At 37.7% G+C, this 26,957-nt stretch overlaps 2 protein-coding genes across 7 annotated transcripts in view; both read right to left on the bottom strand.

The window, feature by feature from the left end:
• Window positions 1–69: 69 nt before the first annotated feature.
• apol1 (apolipoprotein L1) lies at window positions 70–22,515 on the bottom strand. Of its 5 annotated transcripts, none has more exons than XM_042498132.2 (39): window positions 22,119–22,515; window positions 21,906–21,959; window positions 20,285–20,356; window positions 19,209–19,274; window positions 19,013–19,081; window positions 17,958–18,029; window positions 17,787–17,858; window positions 17,581–17,643; window positions 16,860–16,931; window positions 16,700–16,768; window positions 16,009–16,080; window positions 15,856–15,924; window positions 15,469–15,540; window positions 15,318–15,386; window positions 15,047–15,118; window positions 14,885–14,953; window positions 14,733–14,801; window positions 14,556–14,618; window positions 14,385–14,444; window positions 13,818–13,883; window positions 13,681–13,731; window positions 13,496–13,570; window positions 12,566–12,613; window positions 12,324–12,392; window positions 12,178–12,231; window positions 11,969–12,043; window positions 10,869–10,922; window positions 10,117–10,182; window positions 9,793–9,870; window positions 9,608–9,652; window positions 8,606–8,668; window positions 7,751–7,807; window positions 7,408–7,506; window positions 7,194–7,244; window positions 5,838–5,891; window positions 4,898–4,975; window positions 4,736–4,772; window positions 3,493–3,544; window positions 70–2,510 (listed from the first exon to the last, which is right to left on the bottom strand). In XM_042498132.2, the coding sequence occupies exons 1-39, from the start codon at window positions 22,119–22,121 to the stop codon at window positions 1,550–1,552; spliced, it is 3,360 nt and encodes a 1,119-aa protein (XP_042354066.2). In that variant the 5' UTR covers window positions 22,122–22,515; the 3' UTR covers window positions 70–1,549. The 5 variants fall into 5 exon arrangements, with proteins under 5 accessions (XP_042354066.2, XP_042354067.2, XP_042354070.2 ...); XM_042498133.2 differs by having other exon boundaries at window positions 11,969–12,040; XM_042498136.2 differs by lacking the exon at window positions 10,869–10,922.
• A 1,526-nt stretch (window positions 22,516–24,041) lies between these two features.
• tep1 (telomerase-associated protein 1) overlaps window positions 24,042–26,957 on the bottom strand; it is a 39,462-nt gene continuing 36,546 nt past the window's right edge. For both annotated transcript variants that reach the window (XM_042497393.2, XM_042497394.2), the window contains exon 56: window positions 24,042–24,577. In XM_042497393.2, the coding sequence (XP_042353327.2) occupies window positions 24,458–24,577 (120 nt within the window). In that variant the 3' untranslated portion in view covers window positions 24,042–24,457. The remainder of the gene's footprint in view (window positions 24,578–26,957) is intronic.

Here is a 26,957-nt window from a genome sequence, read left to right as displayed (position 1 = left end):
CGGCAGTCAGAACAAGGAATTTAGGTGTTTGGCCACTTGCATATAGACATAAAAAGCACTAGATTGGCATAAAATATTTCTCTGACCTTTATTTGTCAATTTTTCATTTGTTACACATAGTGCTACAATATATTGCACGTAAAAAGGCAGTATCGATTGGACAACTCCACCCAGAAAAATAAATATTAAGTTCATTAAACAAACAAAGAGTACACACCTCATGACTTTGAAATAAATCTTTAAAACATTAATGCCATACTCAAAAGAAATAGCAAATGATTCTTTTCAGGACACATCAGTACGGTCATAGCTGGTTTTTACAGTCCAGTGTCCGTCCAGTGGTATAGCAAGAGATTATTTTGCACCTGGAAAACCTTTATAACATCTAATACAACTGACATGACCATGATAACTAATGACTAAACTCAACAGATTGATATACACATTTCTCCAGTTGATGAAATTCAGTGTATGTTGTCTGCACACGGTTCTCAACATGAGGGTGGCTGAGAGCAAATGACTTTATTCTCTGCCAGGACACCTCGACTATATCTTTACATACAGAACCTTTAACTTTCCCAGTTTCCTGAATTACTTGTTTTTATTGGCTAGTAGCTAGTGAAAACTTTTATATGAACAACTGTTGGAACACCATCCTGCTTCTTTCCGACCATAATTTTTTAATTCTTTTGGCTCTTTTGTAAAAATAACCTAAAACTAAGCCTATTAACATTTTTCAAAATGACACCAACATCAAGACTAGTAAAACTTAAAAATATCCTACATCAGATCCAAAACCTCGAGCAGAAGGTAACAGGTGGGTGGTTTCGCTGCAGCCCTGACACCGGAAAAAAGAAAAAAACAAAAAACAAAACAGAGTAAACAGACTAATGCTACATTGCATCTTAGTGCATTTCTAAGGCATTATAAATAATTAAGGCACTTGTTCCCAGTGAATATACACAATCTCTACACCTGGCCAGTAAAAGTGTCTCAATATTATCTCATGCACTTTGATGAAACTCTAAGCAACACTTTAAAGTCTAATTTATAAAAATGACAAAATACTTTGCACTTGTGTCTTTAATTAATCTACTATCAGAATACATGATTTCGGTTAACCTTTAAACGCCCTTTCTCAAAGACAACATGGTAGTTTCACACGCTGGCACCACAGCCAAAGACACAGTTATGATACTTTATCTACTGCAAAGCCTCAGTTCCTCCCAGCAGTGTAAATGCTATTCAGATTTAAGAGGTCAGGTCCCTAAAATAAAAGCCCAGGAGTTTTCGAAAGTAGCGTTTTTCATCAAGCGTGGATTTATCTCTTTGGACTTTCAAAACAGGCCTGATAGTAGTTTTCTATTTTGAGGAAATTGAGGAAACAACAACTCAAAACCAACGATGCAAATATTGCAGCAGTATGCCTGAGATTCGAGCCTGTACTTTCAAAAAACTTGAAAACATTTTGCAGAGGAAACTGACCATGCTCCGAGACCTTGGAATTAAAGCACAGTTCAAGGCCTTTTCCAGTTTTTGAGTTTTTGATTCAGACATATTCTCGGTTCTCATACTCTTCTTTGATGGCTTTTTTAATGCGGGCGATTTCATCGTCACTCGAACTGTCATATTTGTCCTCTTTCTCTTTTTTGTCAGTGTCTGGAGCAGCTGTGTTGGATTGTGCTGAACTGTTTTCTGGTGCCGTGGTCTGCAGCTCTTCTCGGATGCTGTTGAGCTCCACCAGGCCGTCGTGCAGCTGCGTCGCCACCTCCCTGATTTTGGCTGCAAACTCTGATTTGGCCCCTTTCTTGAGTTCTTTGGAGTCTTTGGCTACAAAGTAGATGTCCATACCTACAAACAGTCCGGTGAGAACACCTGTGGCCATACTGGCGATCTGGACCGCTCTGGCTGCTGTGCTGCCCGCCACATTAGCGATCTGCACCACACGCATAATCTCATTAGCACTGATGAGGATTGCCTTTCCTGCCATGGCGCCGTCTTCATAGAAATTACTATTAAGCACAGGAAAGTCACGGTTGTAGGCCTTATTTTTCATCTTGATTAGGTCGAACCTCTTCAGGTTCTCGATACCCTGCTTGATGAACTTAAGGCACTTGTTGAGGTCGACCATCTTATCCTGATAATCCTGCACAATCCTCTCCACCTTCTTGCGGTCCATCGAATTGTTGACCTGGTTGGAGATGCCGGCGCCTGCTGATGTCAGTCCTCCCGCCGTGGCAACACCCAGTCCCACAGCTGTCACAATCAAGGAGGTTCCCATGGTGACCGGGGCCAGAGCGAGGCCGGCAATGGTGGCTACACCCCCAATGGCGCTTGTGGAGCCGCCGGTGATTTGAGCGATCTTTGTGTTCTTGCTGAACTTGTCCAGACCGTCTGCGATGCCATTGAGGTCGATGACGTGCTGCCAGAGGCTTTCCGCGCGCTCTGAGAAAAGTTTGTTGAAGACACGGATGCCTTTCTGCACCTTCTCTGCCGTCACAGTAAACGCCCTGAGAGGAGCAAGTTAAAGGGTGATTACGAAGAGCCACATCGCTGTATCTCTGACTTAGTGTTTGTCACCATTCAGATAGCCACAGTTTTGAAGTTTTGATGTATCTATAGTCCTCTCGACATTTTTGTCAACATTTTTGCTTTTGGCTAATGCACAAAACATTGAACAACTTGATGTCAGCAATTTTAAAGAAACTGTCCCTATGAAAACTGCAAACATCATGTCTTGTCAGTAATGGTGGCACTGTTTCTGGTACAGTGCTTCTGTGTTATATTTGAAGTGTAATTTGTCAGTGTTTTCAGCAGCACAAATGAAATTCTTTTCTCCAACATATCAGGGTGATGGAAGACATGATGGTTATGGATATCTCACAACTTTGGCATGTATGGAAAACTATCTGCATGGCAAAATCCACCAGAAATAAGATAAAACACATATGCTGAACAGCCCCTTTAAACCCTTGAAACCTGAATCATCGGTTTTATTGTTCTGCGTTGGGGTGCCTTTCACAAGCTATTTAACCCTTGAAACCTAAGTAAATTGGTCTGATTTCTCCCAAAAACACGAGGAAAAAGGCAATGAGCAACTTGGCAAGAAATATCCTGCAAATTGCAAGAAATTAGTAAAAGATGAAAATGACACTGATGCATGTAAAGATTCTAGGGAAAATTATCAAGAAAACTATATGTATAATTATAATAACCATATATTTAAATTTATCTTATGGGGGAAAAAAGTATACATATATTTTTCAAAATTTTACTTTTCTTTCTTTTTGCGCTTAACTTCATGTAATTTTTATCACTTTTAAAACTGATTTCCTGCTAATTTTTGGGCCATGTCTTGTGAAGTTGCACATTGCTTTCTACCCATGTTTTGAAAAAAAGTCAAATCAATTTGCTCAGGTTTTAAAGGGTTTAGAGACGAAAAACACAAGGCAACGAAATATCATATTAACACTAATTTGAGCCTTCACTTACTTGGCCTCTTCTTTTTCTGTCATGTCATCATCTTGAGGCGTGTCCTCCCAAGCTGAGGAATAAATGCAATGTGAAAGTATGATAGTAAACTTCCTCACAATGTTACATACATTACATGGCTGAAAGTAAGTGCACACCAAAACATATTATTACAAAGGCATGGGCACTGATCTGCTGCAAGCAGCCTCCAGTCGTCTGGTTCAGGTCTTCCAGAAGATTTTGGAACCTTTCAGCAGGAATTTGTTCCTGTTAAGCCACATGAGAGGCCTGGCACGAGGCGCACTTTCACTTCATCGCAAAGGTGTTTGATGGGGTTAAGGTCAGTGCTTTGTGCATGCAAGTTTAGCACAGTTAATCCATTAAACCCTGGGTCATCACCAGGAGGGCCGTGACTCCTATGGATTCCTCAAAGTTAGTGCAGATGGGCCACCAAATTATTGTTTGGTATTTTAATTAAAATTGTGACTCAAAAACGTTTTTTTTTCCCAAAAATTCAAATATATCTGAAAAATAAACAGTTACACGAATCCAACATATATTTTTTTTTAACAAAGATGAATCAGCCTATCTCTTAAAAAATAAAAAACAGAAGCATTCAATTAAAGTACATAACACTGGCTAACACAGTGTATGTCTTTGTAGCACCTGTCCATATCAGCAAGGCACACTAGTCAGCTAACAGTTACACATACTTGACATGGCCCACAATGGCTCTTTTTTAACTTTTAGAGCAAGACACTCTGAAATACCACACACCTCATAAACAAACATGATGTGGAAGTATGTGAATCTGCCAATCATGACTTTTTCACAGCATAGTATTGTATGCACCATAAAAGGGTATGTTTATTTATGGCACTTTAACACACTACTGTAGGCTCAATTTCAAATATGCAACTCAGTTTTATATGATATATGTAGACGGGGTTCCCAGCTCCATCTCTCTATCAGCTAAATGGTCCCTGGACTGAAAAAAAGTTGAAGACCCTTGCAATAAAGCATTTTTTATGGACCTGGCTTTGCGCACAGAGGCACTGTAAAGTTGAAACAGAAAATGCTCTTCTGCAAACTGTAGCCTCAAAGTTGCACCAATACCATCTAAAAATAATTTACGACACAAACAGCACACTTAAGTATGTAAACAGGGGTGTCCGCATACTTAAGGTCAAATTGTGAAAGTGGCACAAGAAGAAACTGATAATTTAAGTGAATTATAGTGAAAAAGACTTTTTTTGTGACTTACACTCGACTGTGTTCCACCACTCCATAAGATCCACATCCTGAAAGACACAGTTACATTTGTATGGGTCTGCATGTTTATAGCTGTGATTGCAAAGGTTTAATGATGAAGCATCAGTTTATATTGAAATGTTAATGTAGGAACATATTTGCTTCAGAAACCAACCCGTTCGTCCTCAGGCTGTGATGGGTCAGTACGAAAGTCATCCAGCTGGTCAAACAAAGATCTGTTTCCTCCTTCATTCTGAAACAGATGTAATATTTCCTACAATTATTACATCATTGTAAGTCTTAAACATTAGACTGGACTTTGAGTGACTAAGCATTAGAAACATATTAAAGTGACCAAGTCCCCTATTGATTCTGTATGTAAATTTTGATCCAATATGAGACCTCCAGTGCTTTATTTTCTCATGATTTATCAAAGTTGAAAGAATGTATCTATTTATTTTTATCCTTTATATATATATATATATATATATATATATATATATATATATATATATATATATATATATATATATATATATATATATATATATATAAGGATAACAATTATATATATATACATTGTTGTTTTGTTGTATCTTCTCAGACGAAGGGGCAGAAGTAATAGTAAAAGCAATTCTGAATGTGCTATTTTTGCAGAAGTAAAGTAGGCCGAAATCTTGGGCACACTGAAAAAGGAAGCAGAGCAGAGAAACAAGTTTGGGCACATTTTAACCTCATCTCATGTTCCAGGCAAAGAACATGCACAAACAAAGTGTAAGTAGTGCAGAGGTGGGTTTCATGTTGACAGTGGAGGGGAAAAAACAAAACAAAACCGATGTCGACTATAATAGTCTCCGTTGGGAGCAGTCAGACCCCCTGGAGACAGACTTAAGAAAGAGGTTGTTTTAAGGGAAGAGTCAGGTGACTGAAACAGAGCTTTTGTAATCCCTAACCACAGTGAGTAAGACTGCGACTCGTTAGTCTGGTGGACAAATATACTGACACAGACAGGATGGTAAGGGATATAAGTCACTTTAAATGTCAAGCTCAAGAGCAAAGAAAGACGCAAAGGAAACATCAAATACAAATGATCTCATACAGTTTATTTTTTCTACCTCTGCTGTGTTGCCCGCAGCTCCGTCCTGTGCTCTCTTCTGCATAACTCTGCCCTGAAACCAACGAACACAAACACACACCCAATCAAACAGACAGTTAAATCATTTATTATATTATATCAAATAAAATTTTGCTTTTGGGCTCATTTTGGTCTTTCTATACATTTTATTTTCTCAGTTTTCTCGTGGTAACAACATATTTCCAGTTGTTTTCTCAAGATCACAACTTATTCATGCCGTTATCTCGAGATTATGATGCTCGTTTTTTCATGATAGACTTATTTTTCTCCTTATTTTGGGAAAACAAAGCTGGTTTTCTCGTGATAACAGATTAACTTATCTCGTTATCTCGGGAAAACGAAGCCTGTTTTGTTGAGGTAATGACACAGTTTTCTGGTGATTAATATGATGATTTTGGCGAAATCTGTCTGGCAGTCCTCTTCAACGTTAAAACAGCAAAGGAGGGAGCATCTTTTAAAAGAATGGTGGACACTTAATAAAATGATTTCATAATTTATAACAAGGAGCTCTGAAGCTGTTTGTGGTGGAACCTTACAAAGTTACCTTATGCACCTGTCACTTACCTTCAAGTTTAATAGCATTTCCTTTTTTTTTTTTTACAATCTTTGTCAAGGATAAACCACACCCTTCAATATTTAAATAGTTTGATATTTCTATCTTCAGAACTGTTCTGGACCTGAGAAATTTAATTCCAAGTCAAATCTGTGCAGATTCTATCTCTGTGATATGTAGCATGATAGTAGTGCCACTAGTGACCAGAAGCCAATATCTGCAGTCTATAGCCCGCTTTAAGTCATGGAATTTGTAAAATAGTTGTTTTCATCCATCTGTTAAAGTGATGGCTTTGTGTCATTCTGACAAAGGTCATTTTAGGTCAGTGTTCCTTACAGCTTCATTTTGTCTTTGTCAGTTAACACCCTTTGATATCAAGTTGTTTTTTTTCCCTAATAGGTCATAAAATCAGCATTTAGTGAACTATTGCTTATCTTAATTAGCACAGAGCAGCCATGACTAAATGCCTGAAATGGGTGGATGTGGTGTACAGTATGACGTAGGCCTGGATCAGTCTACTCAAAGTGTCTCCACTTAAGTGACATGCAGAAACTCTTTGTCATTGTTATACCGATCACTAAAAGCATCTGATTATTTTTTAGGATGTAAGAATGTGCAGAATGTGACTCTAGTGTTTTCCTCAATGATGGTGTCATTGAGTGTAAAGTGCAGTTACACCAGCATTATCTTTGGAAGTAATGTAATTAGGTGTTACAGACATTTTGGCAGCGTTGTCAACAAGGGAGGAAACAAGTTTGAACACGTCAGTTATTTGAATGTTACCTTGACCCTTGGCATGAAAGGATTGTGTCTCTTGGGTTTCTTGACTTTGGTCTAAAAAATATATAAAAAAGGAGAATTGCAGCATTATTCAAAAGAAGATATTAAAATTTTCCTTTAGCAGTGATTGCATTGAAGTGAACATTTGTTCCTATTGACTATGATTGTAAAAATCAAACAGTTCAATAATTCAATAAGCATTTAGTTGTTAAAATACCTTCTTTTTGTCCGTGCCCTCCTCATCTTTCTGTTCCTCTTTGGATGAAGAATCATCGTCTTCTTCTTTCAGCCCTTCATCATCAGACGGAGCTTGAAGCTAAGGAACACAAGACTGCATATAAACCCTCTTTCTTAAAAATGAAAAAAAAAAACAAAACAAAACATTTTTTTATTTTAATTGAAATTTCTAATATCGTGTGGCCTTTGCCAAATAAATTTGAGGATTAATAAATATATATGTATGGTATACACGTATACAAGCAACTGAAGTAGGTGCAAAGAAGCTAAAATCTCATCATGACTGTGCTGACTCTACATGAATTGCAAAATAAAGAAAGTACCTTGGGTCCAGTACGTGGCATGAACGGATTAGGGTGTTTGGGTTTTTTCACCTTGGTCTGTAAAACAAACAAAAAAAGGGAAAAAAGTAAAATGTCAGAGTGACAATGTAATGAAAATGACAATGTGTAAACAGATGACATGTGAAGCAATAACTGGAAGAACTTCATTTCATTCCAGCTGTTGGTGACCTGAATTTGAATGATTGAGCTGCCTCTGTCTCTTCATGTGCGCTTTCGTGTAAAAAAGATCTAACTCACTCTGCAAATGTCCATTTCTTCCCTTCAAATACACAAGGAACTATATTTTTGTTTACAGTATATCAAAAATAGTTGCAGTCTCATCTCACTACCATCTACTCGAGTCTTGGGTTTGAAACATCATAGAGCTTCCATGAGGAGATAAAACGATATGATGAAGAATATGTAACATCAGAGTACAGAATAAGATCCTTTTTACAACTATAAGCTACTAAAGGGAAAAGTAAAGTGGAAAAACTGAGTGCCTTGTGACTAAAAATAAACATGTGATTTTTTTTCTATAAACCTCACACTGATAATAGGCTGGAGGGGACACGTGTCATGTGCATAGCAAAAACTGATAAGAAGGAAGCAGGAACTAGAACATTTAGATCCTGGTAGCATACCTGCAACAAATAATCTTTGTTTGTTTTCATTTGCATGTTGAAACAAAGGAGGGTTTCTTCCACACATAATTCTCAGACTCATACATGCCAAAGGTCAATCAGTCGGTCTTTATGTAAGTTACTGGGTGTACAAATCTTTTTTTAACTTAACACTATTAATTACACTAAGATCAGTACAGTCTGAGCGACAGTAACAAGGAAATAAACTTACAGTTTTGGTTTCTTGAGGGCTTCCCTCGTCTCCTTCTTTGGGGCCTTCATTGTCCGATTGGCTCTGTAGGGGATTACATTAAGGTTTATTTTGATTTTGGTAAAAACAAAGAAGAGATTTGACATATAAATGAACAGCAGGCGGCTCGGTAGCTTTAATAACATGCTTGTTTTCTTGGTAATGAAAAGCTGAAAATGAAAATTGAATGTGCTAAATGGAAACTTTGTAGTCACTTTTTTAGGTCACTTTGTTTTTCTGTGACTGAGTTTGAATGATGAAGTCTTGTGAAAGCAAATGGTGATATTATTGAATTTAAGCGGTTAACAGCAACTGTTTTAGGCCAATATTTAATCTTGCTATTTGACAACTTTTCTGGGTTTCTCACAAATGTATTTTTTAAGATAACTTGAAATTCCTTTTAAATTTTAAAGAGATATTTTTTAGACAACAACAACATCATCACTACTACTACTACTAACAATAATATTAATAATGTGTGATGTGTGGTTTTCAAGTAGAAAATCAAGTGCCTTGTTAAAAATTCTTAAAATGACATATATTCCTACTCCCCCTAAAAATCTGTGAATATGCTAATATTTTTTAATTTCAAAACTATTTAACTGACAAAATTCATTTTAAGTGTACATGCTCCAGAAGTGTAAGTTTCCTCATAGGGGGGGATGATATGGAAAAAAAAAAATCAAATATATTATGATATTTTGACCAAATACCTAAATATTATTATTGTGACAAAATTGTAAAATTGATTATTGTTGCAGTTAGAAGAGTCTGGTAAGACTTTACTGTAATGAAGCCTTTAAAATCAGGAAGAGAAAACAAATATACAATTTTCAAACAATGACATCCAAAAAGGACTATCTAGTTTTCATTATACCGATATAATAAAGATATTATAGATCCTCATCACATGTATAAGTTGCATGTTGGACAACTAGTTGTTGTTGTTAACTAATTGTTGTGACTGTGTGTAAATACCAGTACCTGATGGCTGCTCCTCTGCTTTTGTCTCACTGTTTTGCCCTGCTCCTAAAATTAAACCAGAGCAGTTCGCAAATAAATCAGCACTGATACACACTGATACATATCAGCTCCAAATTGACATAAACTGCGTAGTATAGTAGTATAGCAGAGAATAGTCTCAGAATGGTGTTCAATTGCTTGCAAACCTCTTTAGTAGGTCTGGGTGGGACAGTTGGAGTTTCACCTCTTTCCTTCCTCTCTTGCTGAGTCATGTGGCTCTTCACCTGAGAAGGACACACACAGTCACAAAGTGTGGTGGAGCGGGAGGACAGGGAGGTTTGATTAAGAGAAGACAGTATTTAAAGGGAGGTCAGGGGATGAGGAGGATGTGGTAGAGGTCCGCAAGAGTGAAAGAAAAAAAAAGAAAAAAGAGAAGTTGATAAGCTGTGTGGTGTGTGTGTGTGTGTGTGTGTGTGTGTGTGTGTGTGTAGTCAGTAATGAATCACAACAGAAGCGAAAAAGAAACTGACCGGTTTTGGCTTTTCTTCCACTTGTTTCTCATTGTCCTTGAGCTTTTCCGCATCTACGGCGTCTTTCTGAACATGCATAAAATGTTTGTTGTTAAACTGCATCAATATCAACATCTGGTTATATGTGCAATGATTAAAGGACCATACCAGAGTTTTTTTTAAGTTTGACTCATGAACTGCAAATCATGTACTCTATACTTTACATTTTTGTTGACCAGAACTTATTAAATAGGCCGTTTTAGATTTTCAGATGTATTTTTCCTACTTTTCCATACAGCCACCGCTTTCCACTCATTTCTGTAAGGCATGAAAGTCAAACGACTCTTGAACTTGTTTGAGTTGTGCAGTTTGTTACTCATCACAGTCTGTATTATTTTTTTGCCAAAATTGCAAAATATTTTGGATTTTTAATCAAGTACAAGAAATAAATGCAAAGCAATGGTTACATAGAGTGGTGCAAAAAAACACACCCACAATCTAAATCAAATCAGCATTGTTTGAAAAATGGTGTAAAGTAAAAGTAGTCTACAGTAAATAGAGTATAACTTGTAAAGTCACTGGTATGGTGCTTTAAGTTTGCAGCACATCAATACTACTTGCAAAAATCGACCAAAAATCCCAACAACCGTCACCACCATCACCATTATCATAGTCACCATTACACTGACTCTCTGCCACCTAAAACATCATGATCATGATGATCTCCCTCCACACCTCCACCATGACCAAACAACGATCAACAGCATAGTTACTTTAGTTGAAGAGTGGAAAAAATTCAGTTTAGACATGGCTCCGGCCATAGAGCTCTGAGAGGGACGGACACATCATCAAAAGATTATAAAGGGAATATCTCAACATTTTAGATTTCGATCTGCTTTGTCGGCCACATTGGGTTCAAAGTTAGATGGGTAAATAAGCAAGGATGATACTGACCAATATGAGCTTACAGTATTTCAGTACTGGTGCATATGTCAACCAATACATAACAAGTAACAGCAGAGCAGGAATGCCAAACTCAGTCAGAGGTTGTTTAGAAATATTACACAGTGAGAAAAATGATATCAGCCTTTGTATTCTAATCGAATTTTTCAAACTCAAAAATACAAGTTTTCAGCATCAGCCTCAAAAATCCAGTATCGTTGCAGCTGTCATCCAGAGTTAAATGGTCATGTAGTTTTAATAAAATGGCCTGTTAGCATTATTAGCTGACTCAATTAAAACCAAGGGGATGGACAGATGATCAGAGGCTAGCAGCTGACTTAGCCTCCTGTTTTAAATCAGTTATGCTATGACAACTGACAAGCCATGTTCAGGATAGCAACCGTGCATGCACTATAATATGCCATCACACTGTAAGAAACCACTCAGATGTCCATGTTAATTACCTAATGAAAATTAGTTTTACAAGCACAAACACTTTTGCCTAGCTTGAGGTCACCTGGTGACTCAGAGGTTGTTGTTGGGGCTGGTTCAAGCCACACAGAAACAACTTTGCCTGGTCTGTGCACAACAAGTCTGCAAGACAAGCTGATAACAGATATTTAAAGCTCTTCCCTCTGCCAGTTACTAAAAGGTCTGACATTCTCAACAAGACCAGGCAAGTCAAGTTAAGGTGGACTGCAGATAGAGCCTGTGGGTAAAATGCCTCTCAAAAACTTAAACCTTTGTCTCTTGACTTTCCTCTTTCCTACCTAAGCAGAATTGAAGGCTTCACAATGCCTCTCGTTAAACATGTAGATGTTTTTCTACCCCTCAACGAGGCAAGTGTCTACTGAATAATAATGACCAGTTAAATGTCAAAACAGTTCCGCCAAATGGATAAGTTAACGGGAACAAGTATATGTAAAAGCACCTGTTTGTTGCCTGATGACTTCTCGCTGCTCGCAGGTGGATCCTCGTCATCTGAGCTTGAATGTTTTTCATGCTGCTGAGAAAAGATAGAAATCATCATTTTTGCATAATCCACAGAAATGAGGAGGAACAATCCCCTTTTAATACATCTGTTTCTCAAAAGAAACTTCTTGAGCACTTTCAAAAGATTACAATCTAACCCTTCCTTACTTTGTTTGCAGATCGAAATGGGTTCAGTTTTTCCATCGCCTCAGAAAATTTGTTCTGAAACATAAAATGGACCAATGGACCACGTACAGATATTAAATTATTGACAAAAACAACAAAAAAAAAAAGATTTCAAAAACCACACAAACCTGTTTGTTGCTGGGCTGGGTCTCTCCGCTGTCCAATATCTCCTCAGAGTCAGAGCCAGAGTTCTTCTCCTGCAAACAGAGCTAATGTTTAGCGCAAAATACAAACAACAGTAGTATTAGTAGTAGTGCAATCGGCTTTACACGCCTGTGGATTACTAAATACATCAAAAGATATATATTTTTGGGCTTTAACGCAAAGAAGAACTGATGACATGCAGTAAATAAAGAGCACAGTGTCTTACCTGCTTGTCAGTGTAAAATGTGCTCTTCATCATCGCACTAAAACCATTCTAAAATAAGACAAATACACCCCAAAATTAGAATAACCTCAAGGCTGTATGCCTATGCACACCAATCAAGTTGCAATTACAGTTTACACCCATTTTTTTTGTGAAAATCTGCTTGTTTCACACAGATCTCTACAATCAGCACAGTTTTTAGTTTTTAGTTGGTTTTTAGTTTAGTTACACCTAAGATTAGTGTCACCCATTCAGTATCTGACCAGTGACCTGAGTTTGATGTTTCACAATGGCCTGAAAAGTGTTTTTGCAAAACATCATGATGACACAGTGGAGTTGGCCTTTGACCTTTTGGATATAACATGTCATAACTACATAATTTTATTCTAATTGACTTTTCTGCAAAATTTTGTGATAATAGTGTATAACTTCTTATGGCCAAAAACATGTTTTGTGAGGTCACAATGACCTTGGCCTTTGACCTTTAAACACCAAATTCAAATGAGTCCATCCTTGAGTCCAAGAAGACATTTGTGCCAAATCTGAGAACATTCGCTCGAGGTGTTCGCATTTGCAAGAATGGGACACACAAGGTTACAGTGACCTTGACCTTTGACCTACGACCACAGAATTCTAATAAGTCCATTTTTGAGATGAAGTAGACACTTTGCCAAATTTGAAAAAAAAAAAAAATGTTTTGAGATATTATGTTCACAAGATATCTCAAGAGATCTATCACCGGCGCAAAGGCATAAAAACAGACTAGAGCCATAATCTTTAGCCTAATCTCACAGTAGATCTTGTTCCTAAACATTTAGACAACAAATGTCTTTGAGCCAGTTACTTATATAACAAAGCTGATATTCACACCATGATGTTTCGGTACAGTCCAAACTCTTTACAAGTAAGAGAGACTACACCATAACAACCCACCTGCTTTGCTTTGGGCTTCTCTGTAGTCGAGGTATTCTCATTTGAGTCTCCTGAGTGTTCAGTCTTTTCTTTATCCTGTTAAAATACAGATTACAAGCATGTCATTCATCTCAAAACATGGCCCACAGTGTAAGGCACTGGCTGGTAGGGTATCTGATGCAGAATTAAGTGTGAGATTAAATGACCTGAGATTGGGAGGTGAAAGGATTCCTGCGGGTCTTTGCTGGTGCCCCACCCTGACAGACAATTTAAGCAGTTCAAGTTACAAACTGATATTATCTATATTCTGTTAGTACTGATAGAGTGCAGGTCTATCCCTCACCTTTGAAGACTTTTCAACGAGATTTTCACTGCTGGCAGAGAGTTCACCATCCAATGACAAATCATCCTAAAGAGAAGAACACAGCACACAATCAGAATGTAACAACCAAGACAGAAAAATACTCTCAAAAAAGCTTTATGCAGTTGATTGTTCCTCTTTTAGCGGAAATATAAGATCTGTATCGATCAATATTGTTGCATACCACTTTTAAGAGGAATACTGCACATCAGCTGATGAAATGTCTGTAAAGTGTTTGCAGTAATTACAAATAAAAGTGATCATTTTGCCCCAAAGATAACTGAAAGTTGATGTAAGTATGTGAGCGAACTATTCAGTGGTTTTTACTTTTTCTGGAATTTTCAAATTCTATACTTAGTGGCTTTTAGATAAACCACGGAGCAAAATTCCCCTGAAAACATCCCTTGAAAATCTAATAAACAGATGGATGTGAAATTTAATGAAAACCAGTTCCCTCTGGTTCCGTGTCACATTACAAAGACATTTCTCAAACACGACACTTTACTTCTTGGACTGAAAATTTGCCATTGACAATCTTGATCGTCTTACCTGAGACTGAGATTTGGCGATTTTTTTCTTGAACACACCACTAAAGATTCCTCCTTTGTCCTGAGAAAATAATATTACAACAGTTCATGTTTACTGCATGCAGTGTTATGATTGATCTTGCAGTATTGTGTCACTTGAAGGTCAAGGGCGGCTGGCTTGACCAAACCTCACCTTAGTGTTTTCAGACAGATTGTCATTGCTGCCTGAGAGCTCGCTGGCTGCAGACAAATCATCCTGAATGTGAAAGACAAGTGTTGAGCAACAGATATTAATTCTGTCCTAATAATGTATGGTTACATGGTTTAATGGTAAGATGAATAAACTGAAGCAACACTCCATAACTCTCACCTGAGATTTTGTCCTTGCTCCAAGAGGCTTTGGCTTTTTGAATATCCCACTGAACATCCCTCCTGTCTCCTGGTGAGAGACAAGAAAGGTTTGCAAAATTTTGCCCATCTTAGAGGATTACTTCAGTTTTCCTCTGCAATCACAAACCTCACCTTTGTGTTGCTATTCACAGAAAGATTGTCTTTGCTGCCTGAGAGCTCGCTGGCGGCAGACAAATCCTCCTGAAGGCGAAAACACATCACCTAATTGTTATCATCATCCCCTAATAATGTAACACGGGTAAAAGTGAGACAAGTGAGATGCTTAACTCTCACCTGTGATTTTGTCCTCACTTCAAGAGGCTTTGGGGATTTTTTAAACATCCCACTGAACACCCCTCCTGTCTCCTGGATAGAAAAAAAGTCACGTGAAATGGTTTACATTTTGCTCACAATAGAGGAATTTAGCGATGTATGCCTCTGATCTCAGATACAGTAGTTAGGATGGACTTTACACAGCAGCCTGCAAAACAGAAGTGACCAAAACAGAGACATGCATTCCCCAAAATCTTTGTTTATAGAGGTGAGTGTCTTTCACAAACCCCACCTTAGTGTTGCTATTCACAGAAAGATTGTCTTTGCTGCCTGAGAGCTCGCTGTCTGCGGATAAATCATCCTAAAAAGAAAAAAAAAATCCCAAACTTACTATTGTCCAATAATAATGTAAAACAGGTAACAGTGAGATGCTCCACTCTCACCTGAGATTGTGTCTTTGCTCCAGAAGGCTTTGGGGATTTTTTAAACATCCCACTGAACACCCCTCCTGTCTCCTGGAGAAAAAAAAAGTCACGTGAAATGATTTAAATTTTGCTCACAATGGAAGAATTCAGCAATGTATTCCTCTGATCTCAGATGGATAGGCACGGACTTCACACAGCAGCCTGCACAACATCAGTGCTCAAAACAGAAACATGCATTTCCCAAAATTTTGCCCACAATAGAGGAATTTAGCGATGTATGCCTCTGATCTCAGATAGATAGGATGGACTTTACACAGCAGCCTGCAAAACAGAAGTGACCAAAACAGAAACATGCATTCCCCAAAATCTTTGTTTATAAAGGTTAGTGTCCTTCACAAACCTCACCTTGGTGTTGCTATTCACAGAAAGACTGTCCTTGCTGCCTGAGAGCTCGCTGGCTGCAGATAAATCCTCCTGAAGGAAAAAAAACAAGCAACCCCTAATTAGTATTGTGCAATACAATGTAAAGCAGGTAAATGTGAGATGCTCCACTCTCACCTGAGATTGTGTCTTTGCTCCAGAAGGCTTTGGGGATTTTTTAAACATCCCACTGAACACACCTCCTGTCTCCTGAAGAAAAAAGTCACATAACAATGGTTTGCAAAAATGTGCCTATAATGGAGGTGTTGGCTACAGATGTCAGATGGATAGGCACAGACTTCAAACAGCAGCCTACACTCTCCTCTAAAAGCTGATGCATGCCAGTTCGCCTCACACGTCCAAACTCATATACACAAACAGACACATTTTGTAAACTCTCCATTCACTTAGTTGAGCTCTAAACAAACAGCGAGTCACATTATTCCACAGCTTAATTAAACACTTAGCTCCCAAAGAGGATCTGATGTCACATTTCTGAATTGCTTAACAAAAACATATAAAAGTATAGTGACTTTTCTACTTCGAAACACGGTGCATCAGTGTCTCTACTGGTTTGATTGTGCAAATTCACAGGCCAAAGCTGAACAAAGACCATGAGGGACATCTGGAAATTGTACCAAAACAGGAAACACATGCTTAAATCAGTTGTACAAAACTTTAGATGCAGTGAATGGGCGATGGAGTGAATATAAGCAGGACAGAGTTGTACTAAGACAGTTTAGAAGGAGCCCAAGGAGTGGGTTAACATGAGCAGCAGCATCAGTGGATGAAGAGCAACTTTGTTATTTCTGGCTTTCACAAACCTCACCTTAGTGTTGCTATTCACAGACAGATTGTCTTTGCTCCCTGATAGCTCGCTGGGTGCAGACAAATCCTCCTAAAAGAAACAAACAAACATCTCGTAATTATTCTTATCACCTCCCGATCATGTAACACAGGTAAAGGAAAGTGAGATGCTAAACCCTCACCTGAGATTGCGTCCTCACTCCAAAAGCTTTTGAGGGTTTTTTAAACATCCCACTGAACATCCCTCCTGTCTCCTGGAGAAGAAAAAATCACATAATGGTTAATTATATATGTTACTCGAAATGCAATAAAATAAACCCAACTGTTTTGTATTTTGAGCTGATGCAGCAGTCAGATGAACAGACAGGGATTTCACACACTGGCCCCTTCTTTCAAATTGCTGATGCATGCAGGTTCAGCTTCCAAACACACACACGCAAACAAAACACGCTCTAACTCACCAGCCAATGAGTCGAGGTCTACACACCTACTGTAGGTTAAATCACATCACCAACATCTATTACTAGTTAACACTGAGGAAGAACTGGATGTTCTCTCAGAGTAAAATCTAATGTGGCAATATTCTTATTATGGATTAATTTAAGGTGTCCAAAGTCTGGGCCAGGGGCCAATCGTGGCCCACATACTGTTTTTAAATTACCCCCCTTTTACTTTAATATTTTTAAGGTATTTTTTATTGTATTTTTATGGTACTGTTTCACATTAATCATGAGTCTTATTCTGGCATATATGTGTCCAACATTTTGTTCAAGGTGTGGTCTCTCATTAATATACACTTGGTTTTATTAATAAAAGACTGTAATATCCATATATTTGTCTCCGGTTGTTTGTGTTTTTAAAGGTTTTTACATTTTTAAAACTGATTTGGCTGATAATACTCACTTTAGCTGTTGGGTTCTCAGACAGACTGTCATTGCTGGTTGTAAACTCCACGTCCAAAAAATCCTGAAACACACAAGATCATCTGTCAGCCCCTTTCTGAAACAACACAACACGGCATTTCACATGTCAGGCATTAAAAAGATAGTTGTCTTTTTTAGCTGACATATCACTGTGTGCAGGATATGTAATAGGAGATTGTGTTTCACCAGTGAAGGCCTCCGGGCATGTCCTGGTTTAGGAGGTCGCTTCAGAATCCCTCCAAACACGCCTGATTTTTCCTGAAGGGAAAAGTGCAGGGAAAGGTTTAGTTTCAAAGATGAATCTTCGATGAAGAATCTTCTGTGTGGGAAAAATATGACAGAACACAAAAAACTCACCTTTGATGACTTGTTTTCTGTTAAACTGTCACTACTGACGGACAGTTCAGGATTTGCTACTGAGAGGGAACCCTAGAGAAGATTAAAAAAAGTTTCACTCATTTTTGTTGACAGGGCAACACACTTAGGGACAGATTTTTAGAGTGATTACAATAGAGTTCTAGGGAATTACAAAACTAATTTAAAACCAGAAATATAATGTAAGAAAGCATGCCAAAAATAAAACATGCAAATGAATTGATACACAATTTTCAATTCAAAATTTGTTCAAAAATTACGTAAACCTGAGATAGATTTAGATTTTTCTATGAGCTTAAAGGACCACTGGCTGCACATGTGGTACTTGCTGAGAACAATGTTAAACAACAATTAATTTATTGTTATTATTTATCTGTTGATTAATCTTTCAATAAATAAATAAATTTAGTCTTTACAATGTCAGAAAACAATGAAAAATGCCCAGACATTCCAGGAGTCAAAGGTGATATCTATAAATCATCTGTCAAACAGGCCAAAACAAATATGAACCAAGATTTTGTTTCTGCCTTGCATTTTTCTCACCTTAAATGTTTTCAGAGACATCATTGATTGTACTATTTAAATATAATTCCACATTGTTTGTTACCAGCCGGCCGTCATACTGTTTCTTGTGTCAAAGCAGACAAGCTCACATTAAAAGACCCACCAGCGAAAGCGTTTGTTGGTCCGGTGCTGTGCCGTGCATACTATTAATTGTTGGATTTCTACCTTTTGAGCAAAAGCATATGTCACAGCCCTTTTCTCTGTTTTCTCTGGTCATATAGCACCAATTTGAAAAGTATTCGTGTTTTTCTGTTGCTTGGACAGCCCAGTTTTACGAGAAGGCTGTCTTTACAACATTGACATACTTCCTCAAGAAGCTGGCAGCAAACATTTTTTTAATTTACCAAGTGATTAAAAATTGATTGTAAAGTAATCTTTTGTTTAGCAGTTAATTGATAAATCAACGTATTATTTCAGTTCTAGTTCAAAACAGTAACACAGTTCACAGTAAGTTCAAGAAGGCTGTTACACACCTGTGGCTGGTCTTCTTTGGCAGCTTTGGTCGTCTTCTTAAACATTCCTTTAAACACACCTCCTTTCTCCTAAAATGCAAAAAAACAAGATAAGGTCATTCTATATGCTAAAAAAATCACTGTCACTTATTGAGAACGTATGTTTCTTCATTTTACATAAGTAAGTGATGATACACAAATGTATCCTGAGCATCACCTTGTTGCTGTTGTCAGTCAGACTATCGTTGCTCTTCGAAAGTTCACTGCTGACTGATAAACTGTCCTGTAAAGTCAACACAGACATCGCCAACATAGTCTCTGTGAGTAGATGCAGCATCAAAAAGTGTAACTCCGTGATTACACTACAGTCGGTTATATTCTAAGGTTCGTATCTAAATTAAACGGGCCTATGTCATGAAATAGCAGATGTTGCTGCACACTTTTACAATATGAGCATGCCTCTTAAAGGTATAGTTTAGTTTAGTTAAAGGTGTAGTTTTATTTATTTTTTTTAAGTGGGGTTGTAGGGGTACTTATCCATAGGCAGTGTACTACAGTAAATATCTCTCAGTACGCTCCCAGCTTGGCGCAACAAAAAGCTAAGCAATGTGCTGATGTGGATGGGGAAAAAAAGTTTAAGTGTACGCTAAACTACGAGTAGTTTCACATTTCCATCAGACAGTCCGTTCAAATGAGGGAGCCGTAAATTGCTTCACTTCCCCATCAAGATCACCAGACTCCATTGACAAAAACAGCTATTTTATTCTGATGAACACAGGAGTGTTGCTGTTCTATTGCTGCTTTGATCAGTCAGTTAGTTTGTGTCATTGTGTGACTTTGGTGAATCCAAACTAACCACATTAAACACCAAAGTCATACAACAACACAAAAAGTATAACTGATTGAGGCAGCTGTAGACCAGTAGCTCCTTCGTTCAGCGATGTAAAATCACTGATTTCATCAATGGAGTCTGGCTCTAAAGAAAGCGATATGACAGCTTCAGTTCCTCAGTGGAAATCTCTGTGTGATGTTACAGTAAAGGGGTGAAAATAATCCCAGTACAATGTTTTTTTGAGGTGGTTACAATACTTTTTGCTGCTGACCCGTCCACACCAGTACATAGCTTCCTTGCTGATCTCAAGCCTCCTTCTCTAAACTGGGGGCGTGACAACCGCCATCTACTGTGGGTAACAAATTGACTATGAAAAAGTATCTCATACAAGCCCACAAACATTAGTATTAAATATTAAACATCAGTCATTAACATTCAATAAGTTCATACAACAACATCACCTGTGCTGGGAGAAGTGGTTCTGCAGACTTGGTGGATCTTTTAAACATCCCACCAAATAACGCTGCTTTTTGCTGAATGAAGAGTAAAAATAAAAGAGAAAATTAAACTTGAAAAAGCAAATATAGCAACTAATTTGTTATAAAATCCAACAATAAATCTTTCGTAGGAGTATAATCATGACATGTACTACACTTAACATGGGCACTATAGTTTGACTCAATCTCTCATGCACTGCCCTGCTGTTGGAAATACTCAATAAAGATTAAATAAAAAAAATAATTAAAATAATAAATGAAGTTTTTAAAAAAATGTTCTGCGCTCCTGCATGCATGACAACAGTGAAAACCAAGCCTTTTTTCAGCTATGGCAAAAAATATAAAGCACGTTCAATCACAAAACTGTGCACAACGTTTTGATTCAGTTTCCGGATATAACAATTTGTTTCTTCCAAACTGTGTGCAATGGTGTGGAACAGTGTGGTACCATGTGGCTCTGTGATATGTTTTCTTTCATTTGGTAGTTGTGTTGAAGATGTACCCATTTAGCAGTGACATGTAGCCATATAAAGCAAAGCTGGTGGATCTTTACTTATTGCACATATATTTTCTGATTTTATTTCACAGCTGCTTTGGCAATGTAGACACAAGATTTTCATTGCTAATGAAGCTCCATTGAATTTAATTAGAATAAACCCTGCAGTATTAGCAGGCTGTGCGCCTGCGTAACACAACAGGGTGTTCATAACACCATAGTCATGCAGTCATGGTTAGGCTGTTTGTGGTGGAGGGAGGGCCATGCTTTTCCCCACGTCCATCAAGAAGGCTCAAGGAAAAATACTTGTAGCTTTGGGGAGGGTCAAGATTAAATTTTTTTTTTAAAAAAGCGCAAGGCCACCTCCCTCCTCTAATAAATAAAGAACAGTCCCTACATAACTGTAGTTGAACATTGAGCACATTAGTTTGATATTCAAAACATGGGGAAAAAGGCAATGAGCAACTTGGTAAGAAATGTCCAGAAAATTGCAAGAAATTATTGAAATTTGTTTTTAAGCTAGCGAAAAGTTTCCAGAGAGCTATATTTCTTCTTTTATGTAATTCCCCTGTTTCTGTGCTGTTTCTTTGTTGTTGTTGCTTTTCATTTCCCATTTTTTTCTTTTTTTTAATATTATCTGTTTGTTGTTGTGCAAATTTTCAAGTAATTTTGTAGTATCTTTTTCTTATTTCTCGCTCATTTCTGGGCCATTTCTTCTTTAAACTGCCTCATGTTTTTGAAAGAAATCTGGTCAGTTTGCTCAGGTTTGACTGATTTAAAGTGCCATATTTGCTGCCAAAATGAAGTAGATTAAGGTTAAAAATGGAAATGGTCAAGTAAAGTAAAGTAACAAAATGATGACTAAGTTCAGTACTCAAATAACTCTGCTTAGTTATCTTACATTTCACATTAGCTGTCCACACACTGATTGAGGTCACGTGGGTGAAGTCGGTTGACTCAAATAACAAACATGGAGATTTACCAACATTACCAACGTTTTAGCAAAGACAAAACTACTAACTTCATCTCAGAAAAAACTCACTATTTGCATTAAAGTAAAAAATAGAAGCGATATCTAACGTTACTTACAGCTACACCTCCTCCTTCACACTCCAAATCCAAATCCAGGTTATCGTATCGATCCTGTCACACAGACGTCACGTTACATTAACAACAGTCGTTTTAACGTAAATTCATCGACATTTTAAACAGCTAACGTCAATGAGTTTGTCTCGAGGATAAGCGAAAGAAACACAAACGTGGGCAGTTTTACTTAAAAAAAAAAAGTCCGTTTTAACTCACCATGACAGCGACGCCTCGTCTGCCCTCGCTCACAGCTAATGTTTGGTTATTCCGCTGGATAATCGATATCGGTATTAATTTGTCGAAATGTTTCAGTCCGCAGCGTTAGTTTCCGTCTCTCCCGTGTTGATACCGGGCGCTGTTTTCACTCACTAAAGCTGGGAAGTTAAGATCCTCCCTCCTCGGTGGAAATAATTATTTTAAAAAAAAAAAAAAAGTAAAAAGAGCCAGACTAGAGCTCAAAGACTTCCCACAGATCTCTGTGACTTGTGTGAGTGTTTTCATTAAGCAGACACTGCTGAAACCGGTGGAGCCAGATTTTTGTCTTTTACCTGTGTGTTGTTATCCAGGAGAGGGTGTGACTGTTTCACCTGGGAGCTAAACATCAGCCTCATGCTGCATTCAAGTGCTGCTCGGAAACTCGGGCTTTCGACTGTCCTTAGGCTATAAAGACGTCACTGACGCTCGAGTCCACTTTCACATTAACCCTTTGAAACCCGGAGACATTTCTTTTCTTGTGCTGCTTTCAGATGCCTTTCACGAGTAAATAAATCTTTGAAACCCAAGCAGATTGGTGCGATTTCTTTCAAAAACACGGGAGAGAAGGCAATCAGCATCTTGGTAAGAAATGTTTCACAAATTGCAAGAAATTGGTAGATTTACAAACTATTTATCATAATGACATATTTTAAATTATTTTACAGAATTATAATTTTACGCACTTTTTGCTTTTTCTTACTTCCCCTTTTTAAGTTCATTTCCCCCCATTTTAAGGTTCAGGTTATGTTCTTGTACTTTTTACTAATTTCCTGCATATTTTTTTGGGTCATTTTTCTGTTGTTGCTTATTGTCCTCTTCCCATGTTCCTGAAAGAGATCAAGCCAATTTGCTCAGGTTTCAAAGTGTTAAGCATACTGACAGGGACGGACGGAGTACTTACATATCAGAGGTAAAGGTAGAAACACAATAGAGTAAAAATACTCTGGTACAACTACAAGTCCTGCAGTTCAAATCTTAAAGAGATAGTTCAGATTTTTTTAAGTGGGGTTGTATGAGGTACTTATCCATAATTGGTGTAAAGGAGTTACTACTTGTTCCAGTAATTAAATTACGAAGTAACTGTGATCAGTTACAGCTACTAACAAAAGTGTGTAACGAAATTAAAGTTAGCAATCAAAATGTTGGTTATTACAAAACATTAGATATGAAAAAAAAATTACCAAAAAGTTTATATGTTAAATAAAATATTCATTATGTTGTTTAACATCTTTTCAAAGTGCAGGAATGCCTTCTGTTGGTATATTTTTGGAAAACATAGGCAGCAAAGACATTGAGACAAATTTGAGCGCGACATTTAATCACTCCATCTTTTTTTAGGTCTTTTCAGCTTAATTGCCATGTTTAAAACATTTATTAGAAAAGTGATCGAATGTAATAATTGACATTACATTGATGACACAGTTAGAAAAGTTTTGTAGCATTTTTAACCAGGTATCTAGTAATGTGTAATCTATTACATTTCAAAAGAAACCAGAAACCAGAAATTTAAACATATTTCATCCAATTTAAAAAAGCCCCTCCTTTCCATCAGAAAGTCCGTATTTGATGGGGTTCAGATTCATATTGGTATTCATTTTATGGTGTGCAGCACTGGGTAAAGATTTATTTACTCAATACGCTTTATTGCGCTAAATGTGTCTCTTTGTCATACAACAGAGGCAATTCACTGCTGATAACAGAGTTGTAAAAGAATTAGCTGATAAGGTGTGTTTACACATCTGCAATCAATGTCGCACAACAGGGTCTCTCGCAGAGATTCAACACTCAACTTTTCATATCAATCACAAAAAATCTATCCGTAACAAGACTGTCCCCCACCGCTGTTCTTGTCCCCAGAATTTATAAGAAAAAATATCAAACGTGCAGATTTGAACATAATTTATTGCCAAAGAAAAGAACATTTCTGTTTATTTTACCCACATTACTGTTTTCATTCCTTTATAATTTTTTAAACAAGATAACTTTAATTAATTCAGTTTGCACAAAACTACAACTTATAACATTTTTTTAAAGCTGTTTGAAGTGCTTGTTACATTTGCAAGTTCTTTTGCTATCTAAATTAAAGGCACACGCAAACATATCTTTGCAACTATTACATAGATGCTAATCCCTGTATGGGGTGTAAACATTTCACCGTCTTTGAGTATAATATATTGATGTAGTGCATATTCACCATCAACGAAGCAAAGAGGAAGCAAAATATTCCCGGTAATCTTTGGCTAGTGTAGGGTTTAAGCATTTTTCCTAAATGCTGAATTTAGTGTGTAATATCTTGATAATTATTCTTTCCAGGAGAGAAAATAGAGCTTTCCCTGTCCGTCACCACAAACCAGCTCAGTGGGGTTTTCAGGGTTCACCTCCAAATGCAGAACAGGACCTCCACACACAAACATTCCCACCTGAGGGAAGAGAGACAGAGACAGCAGAGGGTACGTTATTGAAAGACAGTTTGCGATCAATACCCGAAAGAAATCATGGACAGGCGCAAAAAACTCTTCCCCATTCGCAAACAAATGATCTCAGAAGGAAAGAAAGCAGTCATCTCAGTGGACAAACTTTACATAAACGGACAGTTATACCGCAGCAAGGACATCACCCCCTGGTTATATTAGCCCCCCCTCTCTCTCATAAACAAACTCTCTCCCTTTTCCTCTGTTTTACACATACACTCTCACTCTCTCCCTCCGCTACACAGACCCCCGTCCCCTTCCCGCCGTTATCTACAATAATTCAGAAGGACAATCATAAACATTTACGCACCAACGTCTCGCTCCGTATGTGCCCTGATACGCAGCGCTCTCTATGTTGTTTATTGTTAAGTGTTTTTGTCGTGTTTCCTGTGTTTTTTGTGTGTAAACCTTACTGTATATTTCTCTTTTTGTTTTGTAATCACATGTCGAGCCCTGCAAGTCACTCCCTCACAGACCCATACACACTCACACACACATACTTACACACACACCTGTATATGTCCACATTCACACACACACACACACACACACACACACACACACACACACACACACACTCACTCACTCACTCACTCACTCAGCATAATGAATCCCTCTCCTTTTGATCACAGTCACCCAACATGTCAGCAATAAAATTTGTTTCTTGGAATATCTGTGGCATTGGTACTCAGGCTAAGAAAAGTAAAGTATTTAATCATCTCACCTCACTTCATGCAGATATTTGTTTACTACAGGAAACACACCTCTTAGAAACAGACAACATCAAATTGCAATCATCTCAGTTTACTCACTCATTTTCATCACATTTCAATAAAAAACAAAGAGGAGTTTGTATTCTAATCAACAAATCAATATCATTTATCCATAACACTACCATCACAGATCCAGAGGGACGTTTTATCATCATTAACATATCAATCAACAATAGCCCACTGACAATTGGTAATCTTTATGGCCCTAACACCGATGACCCATCTTTCTTTCATAACTTCTTTTCATCCATATCCAACTTCTCTGACTCCCCAATAATAATTGGGGGCGACTTTAATACAGTAATAAACCCATCAATAGATAGATCCAACACATCAAGTAATACACGCACCTGGCAATCCACACAAACAATAATCCAGTTCATGAGTGATTTTGGTCTTGGTGACAGTTGGCGCCTACAACACCCAACTGTAAGAGAATTCTCTTTTTTTTCATCAGTTCATCATTCATATTCACGCATCGATTTCTTCCTTACCAGCAATTCAATCATCCCAAATATCTCTGATCATCAAATCCACCCTATCATCATCAGTGACCATGCCCCAGTATCATTCAAATGGAACCCACCGAGACCACACAAACCAGCCACCAGATGGCGCTTTAACACATCCCTCCTGAAAGATTCTGAATTTAACGACCTCATCAAAAGAGAGTGGGCATCCTTCCTGGAAATAAATGATTCTCCAAAGCCATCACCCACACTTCTATGGGAAACAGGTAAAGCCGTCATCAGAGGTATTATCATTTCATATTCAGCCTATAAGAAAAAGAAAGAAAACAAACAAGAATCTGAACTTCAAGAAAAAATCAAACAGCTAGAATCCATCAATGCAACCAACCCAACAGAAGACAAAAAGAAGAAATTAAAACAATATAAACTAGAAATAAATGAAATCCTGAATAAAAAAACTAACTTCATGATCAGCAGACTCCGACAGGAAAACTTCCATCACAATAACAAATCCGGTAAATATCTCGCAAACCAAATCAAAAGAAATAAGGAAAAATCCACAATCTCCACCATCATGAACTCAGCAGGGAAGTCAACAAACTCACCCAATGAAATAAATCAAATATTCAGAGAATTTTATGCCAACCTGTACTCCTCAGATAACAACCCTAAGGAAGAAGACATCAGACCATTTCTCACCAGCCTCAATTTACCCCAACTCTCCCTTGAACAAAAAAACACATTAGACACACCCCTATCAACTGAAGAAATCCAATCTGCCCTCAATAGCATGCCTAACAATAAAGCACCCGGTCCTGATGGCTTCCCTGCTGAGTTCTACAAACACTTCTGGTCCATCTTAGCTCCACTTTTCCATAGAATGTTAACTGAAATACAACAAAACTCCAGACTTCCATCCAACATGAATACAGCATCCATCTCACTCCTTCTCAAACCAAACAAAGACCCTACCCTGCCTTCAAGTTACCGTCCCATCTCACTCCTCAACGTCGACATAAAAATTATCACCAAAGCACTCTCCCACAGATTAGAAAAAATAATTCCATTCATTATTCACCCGGACCA

This window comes from Plectropomus leopardus, chromosome 12 (assembly GCF_026936395.1).
Source record: "Plectropomus leopardus strain MGB_pleo_1.0 chromosome 12, ASM2693639v1, whole genome shotgun sequence".
Taxonomy (NCBI): Eukaryota; Metazoa; Chordata; class Actinopteri; order Perciformes; family Serranidae; genus Plectropomus; species Plectropomus leopardus.
Note: the sequence above shows the minus strand (reverse complement) of the source record. Positions and strands in the feature narration are given on the sequence as shown.